At 48.4% G+C, this 20,181-nt stretch overlaps 1 protein-coding gene across 2 annotated transcripts in view; it reads right to left on the bottom strand.

Annotated features, from left to right (window-relative positions):
• Positions 1–329: 329 nt before the first annotated feature.
• The window catches only part of LOC8040386 ((E3-independent) E2 ubiquitin-conjugating enzyme), an 83,891-nt gene continuing 64,039 nt past the window's right edge, over positions 330–20,181 (bottom strand). The window contains exons 19-27 of one of the 2 annotated variants that reach the window (XM_042294395.1): positions 19,999–20,102; positions 18,428–18,490; positions 13,231–13,434; positions 11,764–11,824; positions 10,480–10,601; positions 7,612–7,691; positions 6,208–6,314; positions 3,261–3,432; positions 330–726 (exon numbers count right to left, since the gene is read on the bottom strand). In XM_042294395.1, coding sequence (XP_042150329.1) covers positions 3,293–3,432; positions 6,208–6,314; positions 7,612–7,691; positions 10,480–10,601; positions 11,764–11,824; positions 13,231–13,434; positions 18,428–18,490; positions 19,999–20,102 — 881 coding nt within the window. In that variant the 3' untranslated portion in view covers positions 330–726; positions 3,261–3,292. The remainder of the gene's footprint in view (positions 727–3,260; positions 3,433–6,207; positions 6,315–7,611; positions 7,692–10,479; positions 10,602–11,763; positions 11,825–13,230; positions 13,435–18,427; positions 18,491–19,998; positions 20,103–20,181) is intronic. The other variant, XM_042294396.1, reaches the window with a different exon arrangement.

Below are 20,181 nucleotides of genomic sequence, written 5' to 3'. Positions count from 1 at the left end.
TGCTGGGTGCACGTCGATAGTTATGATTAAAAATTTCGACTTCCTAAGTTTTGGGTGTACTATGTCAGGAAGCGCGGCTGATATTTTTCTCCGTCCCAGATTGTTTTGACAACTTCTGGAGGACATAAAAACACTTTTTTCGGTATCAAAGTTTCAAATGACCGGCAACAAAGATCTCGAGCAACAAGACGGCCGGCGCGTCTATGCTCTGGAGCGTAACTCATTTCCTGACTTTAGGAAATCGCCGTGTTCGACAGGCAGTCGACGAATTCCAGAGTTCCCAAAACGGGCAGTTCCAAACCGCCGACCGAAAGAAAGAGGCGATGCAGGAGATAAGAAACCCGCGGAAATTTAATTGTAATAGCTATCTTAACTTAGTCGATGCAAACGCGACGAGTAGTCCTAGTCTTCTTCCTGCGCAGTCCTCGTAGCTGTCGCCGAGCGACTTTCACTTGTAAAGGAAAGTCTCGCGCCGGCGTAGTCCAGTTTCCCGGTCGAGCGTTTCTTTGGAGGTTGCTGCCGTGGTTGGCCGGAGAGGTGCGTACTGGCAAGTGCTGCTGCGATGGCCGCTGGAAGCACAACAAACGAGTGCTGCTGGCGTTGCTGCCGTTGCAAAGCGGAACATAGTAAAAAAAAAGAGAGAGAGTTGGACCAGACAAGTTCCGCGAGATCCTCTTTAACGGCCTCTTCTCGTCATCACCGTGAGGTTTCCACAATGCACAATTTCTGCGAGAGAGGAAAGAAATGCGGCGAAATGAGCAACACCTCAGACGGCCTTGACCGGGACCAGGCTACAAAAGTTGGCTCTCTTTGCTACTTTCCGAAGGCGTCTTAAACGTGTATTATGTATAGGTCCTCTGTGACATGATGATGTCCCCCGACATTGCATCACGTGACCGCACGCCACACCGCGACATTGCAGCGTCGTGTGACCATCGAGAAAGCGCGTGATCGGGCAACGTCACAGTGTCGCGTCATGGTACGCAACTTGACCGGGTGACGTGCCGTCAAGCCGCGCGACAGCGTGATGTCCTGGTGTCACATGATGTCTCAGTGTCGCATGATGTCACAGTGCGACATGGCCTCACTGTGTGACGCGATGTCACAGCCTCGAGTGACGTAAGGGTTCTGCAATACTGACATTACCGAGGCTACATGCCAGTGGTCTACACTCGGTGTCAGCCTTTCTGTACCCCGTCGAGGCTGGTGTAGTTTCCACGACGCTCCAACGCCGTCGAGACTATTTTTACGAGCGTGTCGCTCCGTTCGGTGCCTTCGCATAAGAGTGGGTGCAAACGAAAGGCAAGGCTTCCTAACGCAGCAGCGCGGGGCTGCAGTACCGTAAAAACTATGCTAGCCTCGACAGCATGGCACGTAAGATTTGACGCCAAATATACGACCGAGGGCACATAAGAGCTGGTCAAGGTCGAACATAGTGACCGTTTCTCCAAGGTTGGAGTAACTGCCACATTGGTTTACGTACAAAATGTACAAAAGGAAGCTTTCAAACCCAGTTAATCATCTCTTGCAGCATGAAGCGAAGGTGTCGAGATGCGCAGCGCGACATTTGCGAGACACCTTTTTTATCTGCTTTGTTCCCCATTCTCCCAGCTCAGTTCCTAGTTCTACCATTTCTACAACGAGCGTTGACGGCAGAAACATTTACTTTAAGGGTTTTGAAGCTTAGGTGCTACAGTGGCAGATGAGGCGAGAAAGGCAGGGAGCCTCCAGCTTCCTACGTTCGACGACACCTCAACGTCTCGTGCACCTGGAGCGCATGCTTGCAGCCAACGCAGGTTGCCGGAGGCCGGGCATTCCAAAAACATGCTCTCCTGTTCTTGCTCTGTCTCTGACCATAGGAAGTTTTAATTAAAGTAAGATGCTGGGTGAGTCGGCAGACCGTAGGCATAAGTAGAAAAGCAGCTCACAAGGACGAAAACACAGAAAAAGAATATGCGAGAAACTCGCGGGCGCCGACTCGCGACTAATGTTTTGTACGAAAAAGGAAGACGAGGAAAGCTCTCCCACAAAAGTGCATTACTGGCTCAGCTTACACCAGGGGGCAGAACACGAGCTAGTCAAGAACTGCCCCTTCGACGTGCGAGCTAAAAAGGTGTCTCTTTATCTGGACAAGGTCAGAGAAGGTCAGATGACACACCACTCCTCTAACTAAGTATGCTTCTAAAATTTCCCCGCTCAAAATGTTGTGACAACTTACGATAATAAGTATTTTCATCCCTGTGTGCTGTTCGTTTTTCACTATGTCTCGAATTTAACCGAGTCCGAGGTAATAAAATATTTGGCTGTCTCTTGAAACTTCCCAAAGGTGTTATAAATGTTTACACTCCGTAAACATTTATAACACCTCGCTCCTCCTCTTGCGGGCACAGTAAGGAGGCCACTCTAAAGCACAATGTGATTCAATTGTGAATTCTTAAAGCTGCGCATCGCCTCGCACGATACATGGCACAATGTCATATGATGTTACCCAATGTCGCGGTGTCACATGACACGACGTCGAATGTCACGTCACGGTTCCCAGATGCCACGTGACGTGCGTCATGCGACGAGTCGTCCCGTGACGCCACGGTGTCGCGTTGGTGCAACATTACGACGTCGCGTCACGATGGGACGCGACACAACAATGTCACGTCACAGTCTTGCTCGACGCCGCACGACCACGTGACGTGTCGTTGCACTACGTAATGTGACACCACAATGTCACGCTGGACTCCTTTATTTACCTGAACCAATCTACCCCGGTGCAGTTTGGGCCAGCACACTTCCAGTATGTTTAGGGATTGGCTACGCTCGTAAATTGACCCCATACAGCTGGAGGTGGAGGTACATCGACCGTAGCAAGTGTCTCGTGACGTCACAGACGACCTCCTGTGATGTCATCGAAGCTACATCCTTGGATACCAAATCCCTAAAGCTGTAGTCGTACAGCTCACACATCACACAGAAGGCGGTCTGCAGACATGGTGCGAGAAATTCCTCGTGGGACGGTCACATTGGCCACACCAAAAACGTCTGCAGACAAGTTCGAGGCATACATACGCTAGAGCAAACGTGCTTTGAGCGTGCTCAAGTTCCGACACCTTGTCTGCAGCGAATACCTTTCGTATAATGTACCAGTAGCGCGATTGTGGCGGCCCCACAACACCCCAATCCCCGTGGACGCCACGCATCCGACGTGCGAAGCGCCGCGGACGAAACGGAACAACGGGCAGAGTGCCGCCGGCGGGAGGGGTCCTCACACAGAGTGTACAGCGGGCCGGGCTTCGGCGTCCTAGGGGTCCGTGGGCACCCCGTGGGCCCTGAGCACCTCCCTGAAGGCGGCGAGGGTCTTGCGCAGTGTCAGGCAGAAGCCCCTCGAGGCCGGCAGCAGCGGGAAGTCCGGGAACGAGCCCCCGCCCCCGCCCGCCTCCCCTGCCACGAGGAGAAACGCAGAAGGCACACGTACCGTCAGATGGGCGTCCTCAAACTTTTCAATCTCGAACAATTTTTGTCTAGCTTCGCCGAAACCGAGGAACCCCCGCTGGTCTCGGCATTTATGGAATAAAGCAACGCAGAAGACTAACGACCTCCCCCCAAAAAATTGTTGCAGTCAAATTCGAAGGTTTCACGAGCTGAGCCAACAAGGGGCTCGACGCGCCTGGCACCCACCGGGTGGAAGCTTGAGGATTAATTTTGATTGCCCGAGGTTCTTTTGACGTGCAACCAAAACCTCGGCTACCTGGCACCTTCTCCGCAATAAGCCTCCGTCGGATCGCGGGCACCTCGGCCGGGATTCGAACCAGCACCTGGGGATCCGTAGGCCGGCGCTTGGCCTCGGAGCCACCGAGGCAGCTTGTAAAAAATAGTGCACGCAGTGAGTGTCTAACAGACAGTTACGTGTCAAAGGGTGGCTCCGGCCGGCTAAAATTAGTGCTTAAACTTAAAAAAACAGTTAGGTGCATGGACGGTCGAGGGAATTTGGGAGCTCAGAAAACCCGCGATGGTACTCAAAGAGATCTCTGGATTCCTCGAAACGCAGTTTGAGAGCCAATGCCTTAAAATACTTAAAAACCGCCCATGCAAAAGGATGATTGCGAAAAAACTAACATGGGCCCGAAAGCAAAAAAGCAGAAGGGGCTCGTGGTGGGGTAGGTCCTCGTTTGATCCGACGCAACTGGGCGTAAAGTTTTTAAAGCGGCCGCGTTGTTCTCATCGAGTTTGTTTTGTGCTAGAGCCGTCGCAATAGACTCTTTTACTGTTTACAAACACAAGCCGTTTCTTGGCCCCCAAGAGACTTCCAGTTGCTCCGTTTTGGCAAGCTTTCCGAGCCTGTTGATGTCGAAATTTCTGGGACAATGAAGTTAGACAGAAATGAGAAAGTTGGGGATCTAGCGAGGTCCTTCTACTACGCTATAAAACAGGTAACAGAGGGTCGGTCGTCTTACGGGAGTACTAAGAAATCTTCAACAAATCTCTCGCTAACCAGTCCTTTAGCTAACCACCTGGAGAACTGCTCATGCAATATTTTACAAACATTGCAGGAAGCAATGCTCTCGTGGGAGTTTTTTACCCTCTCATTTGACAGAAAGTTTGGGGGGGGTAATTTCCGACGCTTTCAATAAAAAGGTTCATACTTTGGTGTTTCGCACCCATGCACCCGCATAAAAGCTGTTTTGCACATTTGCGTTTGACTTTGACCGAGTGTGTTGCGAGCTCTTGCGACCGCTTACGATTTGAGAACACACCACAGATCAGTCAAAGACATTGGCATTCGCGAATAAAAGTTTACGCACATCTACGAGAAAAAAGGCGCTTGTAACATTGTCACAAAGTATTTAAAGCCTACAATGAAATGTTGATGCTCAAAAAAATAAAAGCACTAACATAGATGTGAAGTTCCAGGACTAACCAATAGACAGCTTTAGTGTGGTCTCTCATTGTAAGTGGTCACGAGGGATTACGACACGCCCGGATGGAGTTAAATGCAAATTTGTGAACCAGTCTCAAAGCCTCATCGCTCTGCACCGGCTTCTCGAGACCGGCCTCTTGATAGTTTTCCGGGGTTGGCGCTGGACATATTCGTTGCCCACGTCTGAAATGTTTCAAAGGCAAGTGGTGGCTGCCTACTGAGATAGAGGCCAATATTTTTACGGTAAATAAAAATATAAATTGCTCGACTTAGACATCCCGTCAAGTGGAATGAAGGTGTGGTAACTGCCGATGGGTGCTGTTGCACCTTCCTAAGCTCTACAAGGCACAGACCATCGAAGCTTGTGGGGACGCCCGTGTCAACGCGCTGTCTGTGTCGTCGGACAAAGAACTATGATATCTCTACAACCCTACATGAGCTGTTAAGAGTTTTCTACTTTTGGTGGATGATCTTCTGAAACTTCATCCTTCAAAGATACAATAAATAATTTTTAAAAGCTTTTTCTTTTTTTATTTAATGCCTTTAATAATGCAATTTTTTAGTCAATTATGGCTACATTTGCTTTGATTTTTATAGTCTCTTCAATTTATTGTTCGTTTTCATCCCCTTTGTTTTAACTTCTATAGTTTCTTTCTTCTCTTAATTAAATTTGTTATTAAAATGCCAGTTGCGAGTGCAGCACTGTCCTGTCTACTTTGTGTCCTTGTCTGTCCCTTTGCACTTTATATTATCGGCACGTCGAAAAAACTGGCCCACCTTAATATTTTAGCACACCTGACAGGGCTCTCTGAATGAGTAGCACTCGCTATAGAAATTACGTGCAATGTGACATGTGACGAAGGAAATGTGAATGTGTAAAGGACTTCCCTTCCGTACCCGTGCACCTCCTTTTTTTTTGGGGGGGTGGGGGGGGGGGGGGGGAGTTCATTCTTTTCTCTGAAATGCTGCTGCGCCAAATCACCGGCCGCAATCCATTGCCGACACGCTTCGCTGCAGCCAACAAGGTCTGAGGGGGGTTTTCCATAATATGTGTGGGCTCTTTTGAGGAATGGATAAACCAGGAGGGAAACGGATCGTAGGTTAAAACGTAACAAGCTCTTTGTCATTATAATGGCTGGTACCAGGTTCTCCAACCGACAGACTCTACACGGCACCGGATCCCCGGCATCGCAACATACTACATAAATGGTGCCAGCCTCCTCCGCATAAATAACGCACATAATGCCGCTGCCTTAATAGATCAATCGGTGCACCATAGCAACAAAAATGGTCCTTACCCCTGAGTGCAAAGGCCCTGAGGCTGTCTGCCGTCGGGGCCGAGGTTGGCGAGCTGACGCGCCAGGCGTCCGACAGCGTCAGCCAGCTCTCCAGGCGAGCAATGAACCTGGCAGTGGAAATGGAAACGTGCGGCGAATCAGAAATTCCCTAAAACACTGAGCCTCTTATGTCGCCCTTTAGTTTGGCCCTACTTACATCTTCAGATGCCTCAATTGCATCTGTACCGGCGTACCGCGCCAGATGCAACCGAGGACCGAGCGTGCACATTTTGACCAGTGTCACAGGGTGGTACAGGCACGAGCGCTCGCGGATGAAACGGAATTTTTTCAACTCAACTAGCAGTCGGTCGCAACATCCCATTTGTCCACCGCGACATAAACAACGAACCATATTTATTCTGGTTCATTTTAATATGTTCTTTTATTTTGGGGGGCTTGAATTTACCATTGTATGTCTTCTGTAAAATTTCAATTATGTCATTTTCATTTTAAGTATTTTCTATTTTGAGTGTTTTATTTTATATAAAATAAAACACTCATTTGTAAGTGACCATCACAATACCAAAAAGCCTGCACTCTCCAAGCCATTGTTATGTATGAGTTTTCTGCTACCAGTTCCAATTGTAGAGTCAAGCTTCAAAGTTAAATCCCATGTCCCTGTTCCCATTTATTAAATTCCACACTTTCTGCAGGAAGTAAGGCAAACTCTGCGACTTTAAGACAGCTAGTCTTGCACTCCCGACATATGTGCAAACAGTTTTAAAAAATGCTCTTGCACAAACCGAGAAAAAAAAATTGATCGCATCTCCACGTGGTGAATGATGTTGATTGGGGCGAAGCTCTGGTGGTGCTTCTCTGCGCAGAAGCTGAGCCGCAGCTTGCCGAGCCTTTCATTCATTTTCATCCATGTCAGAAAGAGAATGTGTGGTATGGAACGTGGTTATTTACGCATTTGAGCATTTGACCGCAGCACCCTCTCGTCTATAAACATTAAGCCAATGCATGCAAAGTTTAACGCGATTATATACGCATTCGGCCGCAGCGCCCTCTCCTGTATAGACGTTGAGCGGCTACATGCAACGTTTCATCTATGACATCCCCAGCTCTTGAGTTACTACCACATCTCAGAGCCCCCTACTCGGCTCGCAGTCGTGGCCGAGTGGTTAAAGCGATGGGCTAGAAATCCATTGGGGCCTCCCCGCACAGGTTCGAATCCTGTCAACTGCGCAAACTTTTTTTTTTCTTTTTTTTTTTGCTTTACACGAGCACGTGAGCTCACGAGCACGAGCACCATCAAGATCGATGTGAGCACGGACGGACAAGGCTAGACCCTAAGGAACTTTGCCTGTAAAAACAAGCGTCGCAGCAAGCACTGTTGTCTCATAAGATGCCACGAAGCGTCACCTGGAGGCATTTTCCCTGAAGTGCTGCTCGATCTCCTCCTTGAAAACTTCCGGTGGATTCTGGATCATCTTGCCCATGGCCTGCGAGAGACAGGGAACATGTCAACTCGCCTCGATGTGGCAACCTTGAGTGCAGAGGTTCTCAATTTTTTAAATATCTACGAGCCCTCACCTCCCTCGACTGATAGCCGAGAAACCACTCCCGACCTCGACAATAACACAGTAAAGCAGTTGAAGAGCCTACAGAGCTTGTAAGCAATAATGAACGTGCCAAGGAGTGCCTGGCTCATGGTTCTGTATCAATAAGTGGCTTAGATCCGCTAAACTAGTGCCTAAGCTGGGTAAATGTTTTACTTGGGGGCAGGGGCGGTCGAAAAAATTTGGGAGTTTGGGGGGATGCCCATGCCTGGGAAGCCAATTTGAGAATCTGGAGTTTTCCATCTGTCTGTGTGCCAAAGTGACCGCAGGTGCAATTGCAGCAGGCAGCCTACGGAGTGACCGATTTGAAACGATTAGACTGACGTGCCCAGCCCCACCTAAAATGTCGAGCACACCCAAGAATGCACGGGGGGTAAACAGAACTTCAGAAAGGTCTGAACTTTGACTGAACACCGTGTATGAAGCTCAGGAAGTTGCGCTTTGGAATCAAAACTATCGCCGACGTAGCCTGCTCTGCACTAGTCACCAAAATGGCGACGTCCACGAGACAACTCTGGGATCGGTTTGTCGACACCCTAAGCCGTAGGTTCTCAAACCAGGTTCCTAGGAATCCAGGGACTCCCCACAGTACCCTCATGCACTCCCCGGGCTGCAAGATTTCCTCGACGGTCTCCTTCCCTGTTTAAACCGTCTTTCCTGTTAAGCGCTATTGTAGAGACATTAGCCATCCATCGATGCATAACTACGAGCCAATCAGTTTCAGGTATAGTTTTCAGAAAGGACTTTTTATGAGCCCCACAGCCACGCCACCTACCATAAAATCCCGTAAGGACACCCACCCAAAATGGTGAAAAACATGAGGGCGAAATGGCAAAACTTTGGGGACGAAATGGCAAAACTTTTTAAAAAATTAATGATAAACATGGGGGCATGGGCTACAAACCACGTGATGCGGGAACTGATACCGCAGATCGCTGGCACGGAGAATTTGCATTTCACCGCAACGTGATAAACATGCGGGAATTCGCCACAAACTCCCAAACCACGGGAAAGGATACCGCAGACTGCGGATGCGGCAGGTTCGCGTTTCGCAGTGCAATAAACACGCGGAGACCGTCTACAAACTCGCGTGCCACAGGAGCTAACCTCGCGCATGCATGTTACAGACAAAAAAAAAAAAAAGCGGCAACTCGTCACAAACTTTTGCGTCACGGGAACCGATATTCCACGCACGGGTAGTGGACAAACATGCAAGGGCCCGCTGCAGACTCGCTTGTCACACGTACCGGCACCACAGATTGCGCGGTTCCTGTCGGACATTGCACAATGTCCGACAGGAAATGGGTCGTCAGCGATGTTGTGGAATTTATATGTTGCAGATATTTAACCAGAAAAACGGGGATAAGCGATCTCTTGAGAGAGGGCACCCTTGCGGGATTTTATGGTACGCTAGTATTCACCTCAAGGACCATAGTAAAAAAGTGTGATTCCTCGGGGAAAGTTACTATTTTCCTCCATCCTGCGTTGAATAAAGATACATCGCCGACCGATTTTTCGGACTGTGATAATTCAGACTTGTTCGATATTTTGGACCTAAAGAAGGAACCGTAACCTACCCGATAGAAATACCACATATTCACGACTGATGTTTAGGACAGCTTGAAGTCCGAAAGTTCAATTTTTCAGACAAAATCGTTACGAGCGATCAGCGAGAAACGCCACCGAGAAGCGGCCATTTTGGACTCTATGTTGGCTGCGCATGAATAGGCTTGGCTTGACAGCGCTACTTGAGTACTGCTAAGTCCAACCGCTAGGTGAAGCTGTATGACTTTTTTTTTTTCTCTAGCTGCGCGTCATTATCATTATCGTTGTTGTTACCATTTTGCTTCGTTCATTTGCCAATGCAGTCATGAACTTGCGTCTCTCATCTCGATCTCGCCTCGGTGAATCATGTTTTTAGACTACACTGGCTTGGATATCATTGCCTCATCTGTTCTTCCGCCGCCGCGATGTGTCACTAAGAAGCGCAGAAAGCACTCGACCATAATGCTAGAAAAGAAGGCAGCGATTCTCAAACTAACAGAAAGTTGCCGGATGCAAACGGAGGCATAACCTGAAACAAGGTGTGCACGGAAGCGAGGCACTTTTTCCGGCTTGTTTGAACCCGCTTAAGACGTAATAAAGGCAAGTTTTTAATCTGCCAATTTTTTTGACTGGTCTATTATTCAGACTTTTTTTCAGTCCGTGCAAAGTTCGAAAAACCCGTCGGCAACTGTATAATGCTTCAACCGGAGAATCTCCATCCAGGGGCAGAAACAGTTCAAGATATTTGCGAGCTCCGAAAACCCGCGAGGGTACACCGGAAAACCCCGCCCGAGAACCCACGCTCGAAGTGTAGCTCACTTTGAGCATGGGCGGAGTCGTGTCCTCGACCGCCACCGCGACGCCGCCGGGATAGTGAACGGCGACAACGCGATGCTTCCGAGACTTCGTCGGGCGGAAATCGAAGGACCCTTGTTCTGGAGGCGGTAAACGCGCTGACGGCATCCCAGGACGGACATTTGGCCGAGTTGGCGGGAGTTTGTACTGAAAAACGGCATGACTGGGACGAGAACAAGGGAGACACCGGTGATGTATCTCCCTTCCTTGTCCTCGTCCCAGTTGCGCCGTTTTTCGCAACGAAAGTCCTAGAAGCGGACGACGGAGGCACCTGGACCAGCTTGAGCACGACCATCTCGTTGTACATGCGGCTGTTCTCCTGGGCCTGCTGGGAGCCCCTCTGCTGCTCGTAGCCGGCCTCGTTGTAGTACGGCTCGGACACCAGGATCAGCCCTGCAAGGGACAAAGAAGGGCTCGGGCCACCCGCTCCAACCACTTCGTTAAAATCCATCGCCTTGACCCTACGTAAAAAGTCCGAGTGACGAACGAACCTCTCTTTCTAACCTTCGTGTCCATCTGGTCAGTGTGGTTCATTCGTTGACAAACATACCTTTCTAGCCTTTATTCCCATCCGGTCGGTATGGTACATTCGTCCGCATATTTCAACATTCTTCTCCTTAGAGACCACGAAAATGACCAGCGATGAAGTATGAATTATGAAGAATGCAGACTGAGAAACCGTTCTAGGGCGATGCAATATTTTTTTACTCATTTCGGCAGACGCCGGTAACGCGATGTCTCAGTGCGACGCGACGCAATATCTTTTTACTAAATGTGTTAGTGCGACGCGACACTGTAGTGTTACGTGACACGAGTGACGTCACGCGACCAAATAACGTGACACCAGGACGTAAGGGTAATGTTACGCGACGTGGTAACCTCGCTTTATGTGACCCGACATCGTGTCACGTGGTCACGTGACCCCGGAACCCATAGTGGCATCGACGCAATGGCCATGCAAATCGTGGTGGCACCAACGATGCGATTGTTGTGCTCCTGCGTTATCAAGTTTCCGTTATAACTTTTTTTTTTCTGTGCTCTAGACTCGCAAACTGGCCCCTAAAAGCGTTCGCTTTAAAAGATGAAAACCAGAAAGTGCATCTTTCACCGAACTGCTCGGATGCCAGTCGTGAGCTCGCTATAAAAGAAGGATGTCCACCAGAGCAGAGTAATTATGAGTTTAAAGCTTAATCGCCCTCCCTTTCAAGAGCATGTCAAAAGGTAGCGCCAAAATAAAGCTTGCCAGCATGGAGGTCAGTAGCTCAACACCCACCCCGAGATGTTCTTACATTTACTCTTCAAAGGTTCCACAGTGGGCTTACAACGCTCGAGAGTGGCCACCGGAAATTAATAAAATGAGCTTTCCATGCCTCGGTGCATCGCCGCACTAAAAGGCCATAGTCGAACAATTGAGCCGGCCATCGACTGTGGTCTAACCACCATCCCGACGATCAAGCGAGAGTTCTAGTGACGCACCCAGAGTGCACTGGGGACAACGTTGTGGGAGTTCATCCCGTTCCAGTGGTCAACTCCAGAAGGACAAAGGGAGAGTCACCTTGGATGGAGATAAGCACCTGGAGCAGGCTCGACGAGGTCGGCGACCACATCTCTGACCCCTGGAAAGAATGCGTGGGCTTTCACTCATAGTCGCCAACCCACATCCGTACGCCTCGTCCAATGTTTCCACCGTCAACCGGTAAGGCCACAACCTCACTTTCTCAGAACCACGTCGTGCTATAAGTTAGTCCAACCCTTCCACGCTCCAGCTTGCAAGTTCTTTGCAGCATCGTGGAGAAGCCCCTTTCGAAGAGATGCAAGAGATGAACGACCCGAGACGGGTCGTCCGTCTTGGGTCGTCCAACATCCACGTTTCCCAACAGCAAGAGCACTGCATCAACACCTCCTTGTCAGATGCGGGTCAAGAACATGGTGGATGCTCTGCCCACGGGTGCCTACTACGGGTATCTTATCAGGATGCCTAGCAAATTATTATTTTGAAATTTCCTGACTTTTTCAGGTTTACCCTGACAATTTCAAGTGAAATTAAATGACCACTGTAAAGGAGATTAAATATGTAAGACCCTTACAACACAAGGCATTGAGCATTGAGCACTGTGAAGATCATTTTGCACGGGCTTAATCTAAGTTGCATATTCCGAAATATTTGTGTTCGTGCAGCCCGGAATAAAAGAGCACTTCCTTGCTGCCGACATTGTCAGTGAAGAGGTCACTTCCAGAAACACGATGAAAACACGACGCTAAACTACACACGTCAGTAACCGAATGGCAGCATGGACACCAGATGTACACTTTCAGATACTTTCACCTTAAGACTTGGATTGGGGTCTGCGGCTTTCCCATTTGTTACTAAATCTAGTAGCTCTAAATGGATCTAGCCTAGTGTCTCACCCTCAATCCAATCTAATCCAAGGCTTGGACTGGATTTGTCAGCTGTTCCCTTTGCATCAGGTAGCACACTCTACATCGGGTGAGCAGAGCCCGTGCTCCGCTCTAAGCTGAATTTATTGGCTATTTTTTTGCCGCCAAGTCCTGAAGTCTTTGCTCAGGGCACTCCATGGCGTATCCGGCTCATTTTTCCTGACTTTTTCGCTTTTTGACAATATCCCTGACAATTCTCCGACTTTTCCCGCTAATTAAAATTTCCCTGACAATTCCCGGTTTTCCTGGTCGCTAGACACCGTGCTTATCCCTAGAGGAAATAGCGCATCATCCACTCCGTGACGTCGCGACATGGGCAATATCAGTTACAGGATTTTTGTACGTTGCGTCGTTGAGGGTGACGGCAAAACACGGATGTAACTTTGTCCTACAGTGCCTTCGTACATGAGAGCGGTATGACAAAGCAATCGTTGCTGGCCCGACTAGGGTGACCGTGATCCTTGGGGTAGAAAACGCGGGGAGATGGCCGCGTCAGTCGGCAAACCAGCCCTGCGAAGTGGTCACCGTACACCGGAGCCTGGCAGGGTGCGCATGGGGATTGAGAGGGCAGGGTAGCACCCACCTTTCCGCCCCAGGTGCCGAGCAGGCTGACGCACACCTTGCCGCCCTCGTACAGGTTGGGGTTGAGGCGGTCGCTGCAGTATGACACGTAGTGGCACAGCGGGGGCGCGTGGGGGTACTCGGCCGGGAACTGTAGGTCGAACAGGAAGAGCCCGTCCTCGTACGGCGTGCGACGCGGGCCACGGATCAGCACCGAGTACAAGTCCTGCAAAGGAGGTGTGGGCAGACCACGGGGCACTTCAAACAAAAAGGCCGCATCGGGGGGTAAAGACGCGAGCAGAATGCAGCAAATCGTAGGCTTTCACGTCGGTGGTCCCGAGGAAGAGGGCGACAGAAGAGCGGAGAAAGAAAGCAAGTAAAGTGCAAAGTAAATGAGAGGCTATGTACTTCAAGTAAAGTAGTACACTGGGTGCAATGTGTACAAAGTAAAGTACTATCAACATGATGTACTTTCAAAGTACGAGTAATTTGTAATGCAATCTTTCACAATGCCCTATCATTCCGTTACACAGTGTTTGGTTTTTTTAAAACTGGAACGGATTGCCCAGGGGTGATCGGGGGTGCATCGGTTATTTTCGGAAATGGCGGCGAGTGTTGGATAAAGCCGAGTGGCCATTAGTATAGTTGTTTTACTCTCGCCAACAAACTATGTAATGCAATCAACTTATAAGGCACTTTTTTGTATCGGTCTCACAGCCACCATTACCTTGCTCGGAGAAATGACCAGATGACGTCTGGAAAGACGATATAGCGCGTTTTTACACAACAATACACTTTTTTTTTTTTTTTTTAAAGCTTGGAGAATGTTTTTTTTTTTTTTAAATCGGAAGCCGTACTTTGCTAGGCAGGTTCGTTTTGCCACGAGTTGAGGAAGTCGTTCGAGTGCTCCTCAACTTCATTTCTGTGTAATGCGCGATGCCGGTGTTTTTGCGCAAACTAAAGCTAGAAAACAACTCCAATCCGTAACAGGACGAAACCAGCAGGGAAGAGTTCCTCCGGCACAAGCTACCAACCTACGACAACAGCGCATCGTTAAAGGGGTATTCCACAGGTTTTTTCATTGTCTCCGATTTGCTTGAAATTTTGCTAAACTCACCAACATCGCTAAAATAGTAACCCAAATATTAGGTCAAAATATTGTTTTTCGCAAAGTCATTGAATTTACAGTTTCGGTCCTCACCGTGTTTTTCAAACTGAAAGTCTCTACTGGCAACAATGAAAAAGTGACATCAGTGCAAGAAAGGGGTTCACTTTTTAGACTGTAGGATTTGTTCCCAACTGATTCCAAGCAGCTTCATGGTGTCAAACGAGTGCTTTGGAAGCTCGCTCCAGAACCCGCACTCCAGCACAGAACAAATAATTAGCATATTCTATTTTTTAGACTGCTTGCTCGACTGGCAAGCCTGCCTGCCACTGACGTCACGGCACTGAAAAGTGTGGGTATATTCGAATGTTGGTTTTTGCATCATTTTCGTTTGCCGATTTCACAATAACCATTATGAATTTTAGGATTCTAAATAGCATACCGCAAGGCGTAAAGACCGGAGAGTCAGAAAATATAGTTAGTTGAGGTAGCTCAAAAAAACCTGTGGAGTTTTTCACTACAAGCGTGCATGCGCAGCCAAAGGACGGCGAAAGGCAATGAGAGCATGCTGGAGTTATTCAACTGAGGTGCCCTGCTGTTCTTACCTTGTCAGCTAGGGAAAGACCTTGCAAGTCATGCTTTGTTGGTTCCTTGTATACACTAAAGCTTCGACAGCAATATGGGCCCACTGGGCCCACCGACGTGCGTGCCTATGCCCCGCCATTTCGAAGCGGCCAAAATGCGTGGGACCTTTCCCTCTGGATTATTACTACATTAAACCTACGGCCGTATCACCATGTTTGCCTGGATCTAGACGCGGTAAGTGGGCTATGTCTAGAAGTAACGACACTTTGGCCGTCTTGGTGCTCGGAATTGTGGTTGCGAGTTTTCTAAAGCTTTGCCCAAAGCCGCTGGAAATGCTTTTCCGCTTTCCAGAAATTGCAAAACGGTCCACGACAGACTGGAACAACGTCGGCCAACCCTCCCGACGCAGTGTGTAAAGGTTGGAAAGTCTCGTTTTCTAATTGTGACTTTGCCGGCTGCCCTTGCTTTGCACCGGGCAACGGAATGGCAGTACCCGCGAGGCGGTTCGAGAATAGTGTGTCGACACTATTCCAAAGCGTAACTTATTCAGTGGCTCCAATCGCATCTTTGATAGAAAAAAAAATTTCAAGCACATTCGCAATTGTTTTTTCCTTTAGGACGCTTACAACATGTCGATTTTACATGTCGTAATTTATTAAGTGGTTTACATCTACATTTACATGTAATTGTAAACCACTTAAGAACCCTTTTAACCCCTTAAAATTTTTTAGTGTGAAAGCATTAACTGTCCCATGGAGCGAGCCGGCGTTATCAGCTTCTGGAGCCGCGCCAAACGGCACCTGAGTTCCCCTGTACCAATGGAGCAAAGCCCGTCATCTGTAGCAGCGATCTGATGAATAGGCTCCCATTGGCTGGCACACGTCATTGTTTATAGGAACGAGGCTCCCATTGGCTCTCGCGCTGCATAGTCCCTTGGAACAACAGGGAGGCGTTCCAAGGAACGCCTCTATGGCGGCACAGCGGCCCGGCCACCGATAAGGGGGAGGGGCTGGCCGCCAAGCCAGACTGAAGAGCCCCGCATGGGCAGACTCCAGAGTGGCTGCATGACCGAGCTCAGTGCGGTGCGGCCACTCCAAGAGAGTGCGCCCTCGGCCAACATTCATGCTTTCGCACTCACAACTTATAAGAAGTGCTTAGATGTCCTCGTAATTTTTGTTTGCAGTTTTTGATCCTAAACCGTTTTTTTGTTTTTTTTTATTGTCTGTGCGATTCGGGTCGGAAGTGTCTCCAGAATCGGTTGCCATCCTTAAAAACATGTCTAATAAAAAAAGATTGAGGTGCACCGAAGCACTTATGAGTTGTGAATGCGAAAGCATGTACATCATTCTTGCTGCACGCGTGTTGGCGCGCTGACTGGCGCTGACCTAGCGCTGACTGGAGTTTCTGTATAAGCTCCCTACGAAAGCCAGAGTTGCGCGTTCATCCCCGTAGTGCCGCCTCTCCTGCACGGCATGTTGATCCCGCTCCTCACGTGACTGAATTCGGCAAATAGCTGCGCCGTGCGTTCTAAGCGCACGGCGCGCTCAAAAGCAAGGGAACGTAAGCTGGGGCATGCGCAACGCTTACTCTCCTGCACGGCACCTGATCCGGCTCCTCACGTGATCGGTTCTCAGCAAATAGCAGCGCAAGAAAAACAGACGCGCAACTCTGGCTACCGTAGGGAGCCTATACAGGAACTCTAGCGCTGACGGACACACAGCGCCATAAAATAGCCGGTCGTTAAAACTGATGCGCAGCGTCAGTTTCAACCACCAGCCACCCCATGGCGCTGCGTGTCCAGCAAATGGGACCCTGGTCGACGCGCGCTAGCCAATGGGATCGAAGCGATGTAAAAGGTGCCGCGGCTAACCGGCAAATGGGAACTGGCTTGACTTGGAAAAGGATTTAAGAGCCGTTTGGCGAAGTTTCAAAGCTGATGACGTCGGCTCACTCCATGAGACCCAGTTAATGCTTTCGCATTAAAAACAAATGCTGCCATCTCTGAGCAGCGCCGCAAACTAAGCTCCGAATGAGCCTGGGTCGTCGAAAACAGCCAAGGGGCGAGGTAGGATGCGCAGACAAACTACTTGTCCTACATGGTTTGGGGACGGCTCTAGGTGGACGAGTTATGCTCGTCCAAAAGCATAACGGGTTAAGAGCAAATGTGGCCTCGTTTCAGCTACTCTGCACTAGAAGTTTAACAAATAAAGACTGACTACTCAAATAGCTTACGCTATTGGCCGTGCGCGCGACCAAAAGTGTTGCCGTGATTAGCCTTCCACAACTGCCCAAATGCTCGCTACAATTGTCTTTAGTGGGACTAATTCTACTTTCATCGATGCATGCAGAAGCATTGTTAGGCTTTCAAATTGGACCTAACTGTCAAACTTTACAAATTCAAACCCGAGCGGAATTCGAAAGTTCCAAAATTTGTGCGCACAAACCTCGAGAGGTTCGAGTCACTAGATGCCTTTGAAGTAAGATAAATGAAATGAGATCTCTACAGTCGAGGACAAGTTAAAAATGTGCCAGAAACTCCGCCCCTAGCGCAAGCTTTCTACCTTCGGTAACCCTTTGGGGTCACGCGAGCATGGCCAGCCAAAGTGCGACAGAAGGCAACGAACGCACACCGGAGGCAGAGCTCCTGGCACATTCTCAACTTGTATCCGGCTATATTTTCCTCCACTCCCTCCTCTCCCATTATCTAAAGAAGAAATTCGAGATCAATCTCTCTAGAGTTAACATGCAAAAGAAAGAAATGTGGCAGTATAACTAGCAGCGGGAAACCAATGTGTGGCCCGGTTGAGCCTGAACTGCACCTAGACTACAAAAACCCTTTAGCTAGGGAGGTTGATAAGCGTTTTTAGGAGTATACATGAGGCACCCCTAAAGAAACCCTATTTTCTTAGGGAGACCAGAGTCCCATGACGTGAGGAGAACCACCGTGGAATGGGGTTGTGACTATAAGACGGCGAATATACCAAACCCCAGGCATATGGTATGGTCAAATCTCGATATAACGAATTTTGTCAAACTCGCAAAAATCACTTGTTATTCTCTAACATCATAACAGTGAAAAACTTGTAAGTTGTAATTAAATCTGAGCGTTATTCCGAAATATTCCATATTTTGAAATTTGAAGTTAGTGAAATACTTTTGCATTGTAACTAATATGCATTCGGAAGGGGATTTTTTAAATGTTAGTAAATCTGAAAAATTTGTTATAATGATGTTCGTAATAACGAGATTTGACTACATTTATAGACAGAAGGAATGGTGTCTGGACAGAGCAAGCCACAGTTGTCCTTGGAAGTATAGCCCACCGGTCAAGAGCACACTCTTGCAGTATTCATCAGCGAGTTCACTCCCATTATTTATTACTTTCCAATTGTTCCAAACCTGAAAAAGGCATTCCAGAGAGCCACCAAATTTGTGCTTTCAAGAAGGACACACTTGTGGCAGAAGCCTGGCCTCAACGGGTCCCAGAGAGGCGCGAGCGAGAAGATGCGAGGTTCGGAAACACACTGACCATTCTGTCTTCAAACGCCTTGACAAAGATTCCTTCCGGTAGCGAGGACGTCAGCAGCTTGATCTGTGGAACAGGCAAGGGGCAGCATGAATGCGCAATGTATATTGCAAACTACCTCAAACACCGCTTCTGTTTGTCTCTTAGGACTGTTGAAAAAACTACTTGCATAGTGAAAAGTGGGGGGCATATGAGGCACACACCTAAGCGTTCAAATCTGTCGTCTGCTAAAACTACTCTAAACAAAAATGCAAAAAAAGCACCAATGTCACGTTTGCACTAACAGTGTTGAGCACCCACTTATACTTGCATTTTCTAGAGGTGAAAAAGATGTACACGCATGGAATTAAATGCCACGCATGGTAAGCATACACACGCTGAGAACTGTCCTGTCTGAGCGAAATGCCACCAATCTCTCAGCAGTTTTTTTTTTTTTTTTTTTTCCTTGGCACGTATGCTTATCATGCATGCCCAGTACCATGACCAGAGTAACACTGAAAATGATGGAATGGCAGTGTCCAGACACCCACGAGTTATTTATCGATACCATTATTCTAAACATGAAATATAATAGGAGTGGCACAATAATGAAGCACATTAGAATCGGGGGAGCGTTAAAATTGAGCAAACAAGGCATATAAGTGCACTACGAGAAGGATTCCAAAGTACACGCCAGGCACATTACAGTACGAAGGAAAACCGGGCTAAGTAATTTTGCGGTATATAATGGTAACAACACCTAGAACTGAGAAACAAGAAATGAGGCACACAGATATAGCACCACGTACCAATTCAATGAATGGATGTATACAGCTATAATGCAAAGTTCCTTTGACATTCGAGGGCAGCCCTGAAAGGGAGACTCTACTCCATTTTTGTTTTTTAAGAATCGTTCAGCCTTTCCACTCTCGTGAAGAAAGAAGACCAGCGGAGATGTACTTGATACACTGTGCGCTCCTTCTTCGTCGCTGTCTGTTTTTCGCGCTGTCTCCTACGACGAATTCCCACCAACGCGCCCAACTTACCATTCTTCTATTATAGCTGGAAAGGTTGCCGGCATCTACGAGCGACGGCAGAAACCATACTGGTTGTGCGCTTGCCGCCATTGCTTATAGATGGCGATAGCTGTCCAGGTAGGTTGGTGTTGACATACACGGACACAATCCTGGGGAACCTAGCCCTTAACAGATCCGCTGTAAAAATGAGTCTCGCAATGTAAATATTGCATTTAAACAAAAAAAAATCTTTCTCTTCAACGAAGCTTTATTTTATGTTGTACGAGTAGTATTCAGGTAATTCAAAATCAAAATGTTTCTTAGGAGTTCGCGTCCCTTTAACGGATTGTCTCGAAAATCCTAACGTGGGCTTCATCTTTGATGCCACGTATTCAAAGTGCCTAAGAAGGCAATACACCGTGTTAGATGTCGGACATAACGGACACATTCATGGGGCCAGAGAACATTCGCCAGGAAGTGTGAACGTTGGACGCTGACCATGCCTACGGACGCTTTACAAAGACTCCTGTTGATACAAAAGCCCGCAGGAAGTGGGAGAAGTGTCCGCCGTGCTCTCACCTCTTTCCTGACCATCCTGAAGAAGGCCTTGGGGTCGTTGGGCTGCAGGATGGACAGCTTGTACTTGTGGCAGTCCGGCACGGCGTCCATCGTAGAGAACACTCCTGGCAAGGGAAAGACAAAGTGTCACCATGAAGCCGAGAGGAAAGACAATTTGCAGTTTTATTCCAGTCTGTCGATCGA

Source organism: Ixodes scapularis, unplaced genomic scaffold (assembly GCF_016920785.2).
Source record: "Ixodes scapularis isolate PalLabHiFi unplaced genomic scaffold, ASM1692078v2 PGA_scaffold6__148_contigs__length_123643588, whole genome shotgun sequence".
Classification (NCBI taxonomy): Eukaryota; Metazoa; Arthropoda; class Arachnida; order Ixodida; family Ixodidae; genus Ixodes; species Ixodes scapularis.
This window is presented reverse-complemented; position numbering and strand designations above follow the sequence as displayed.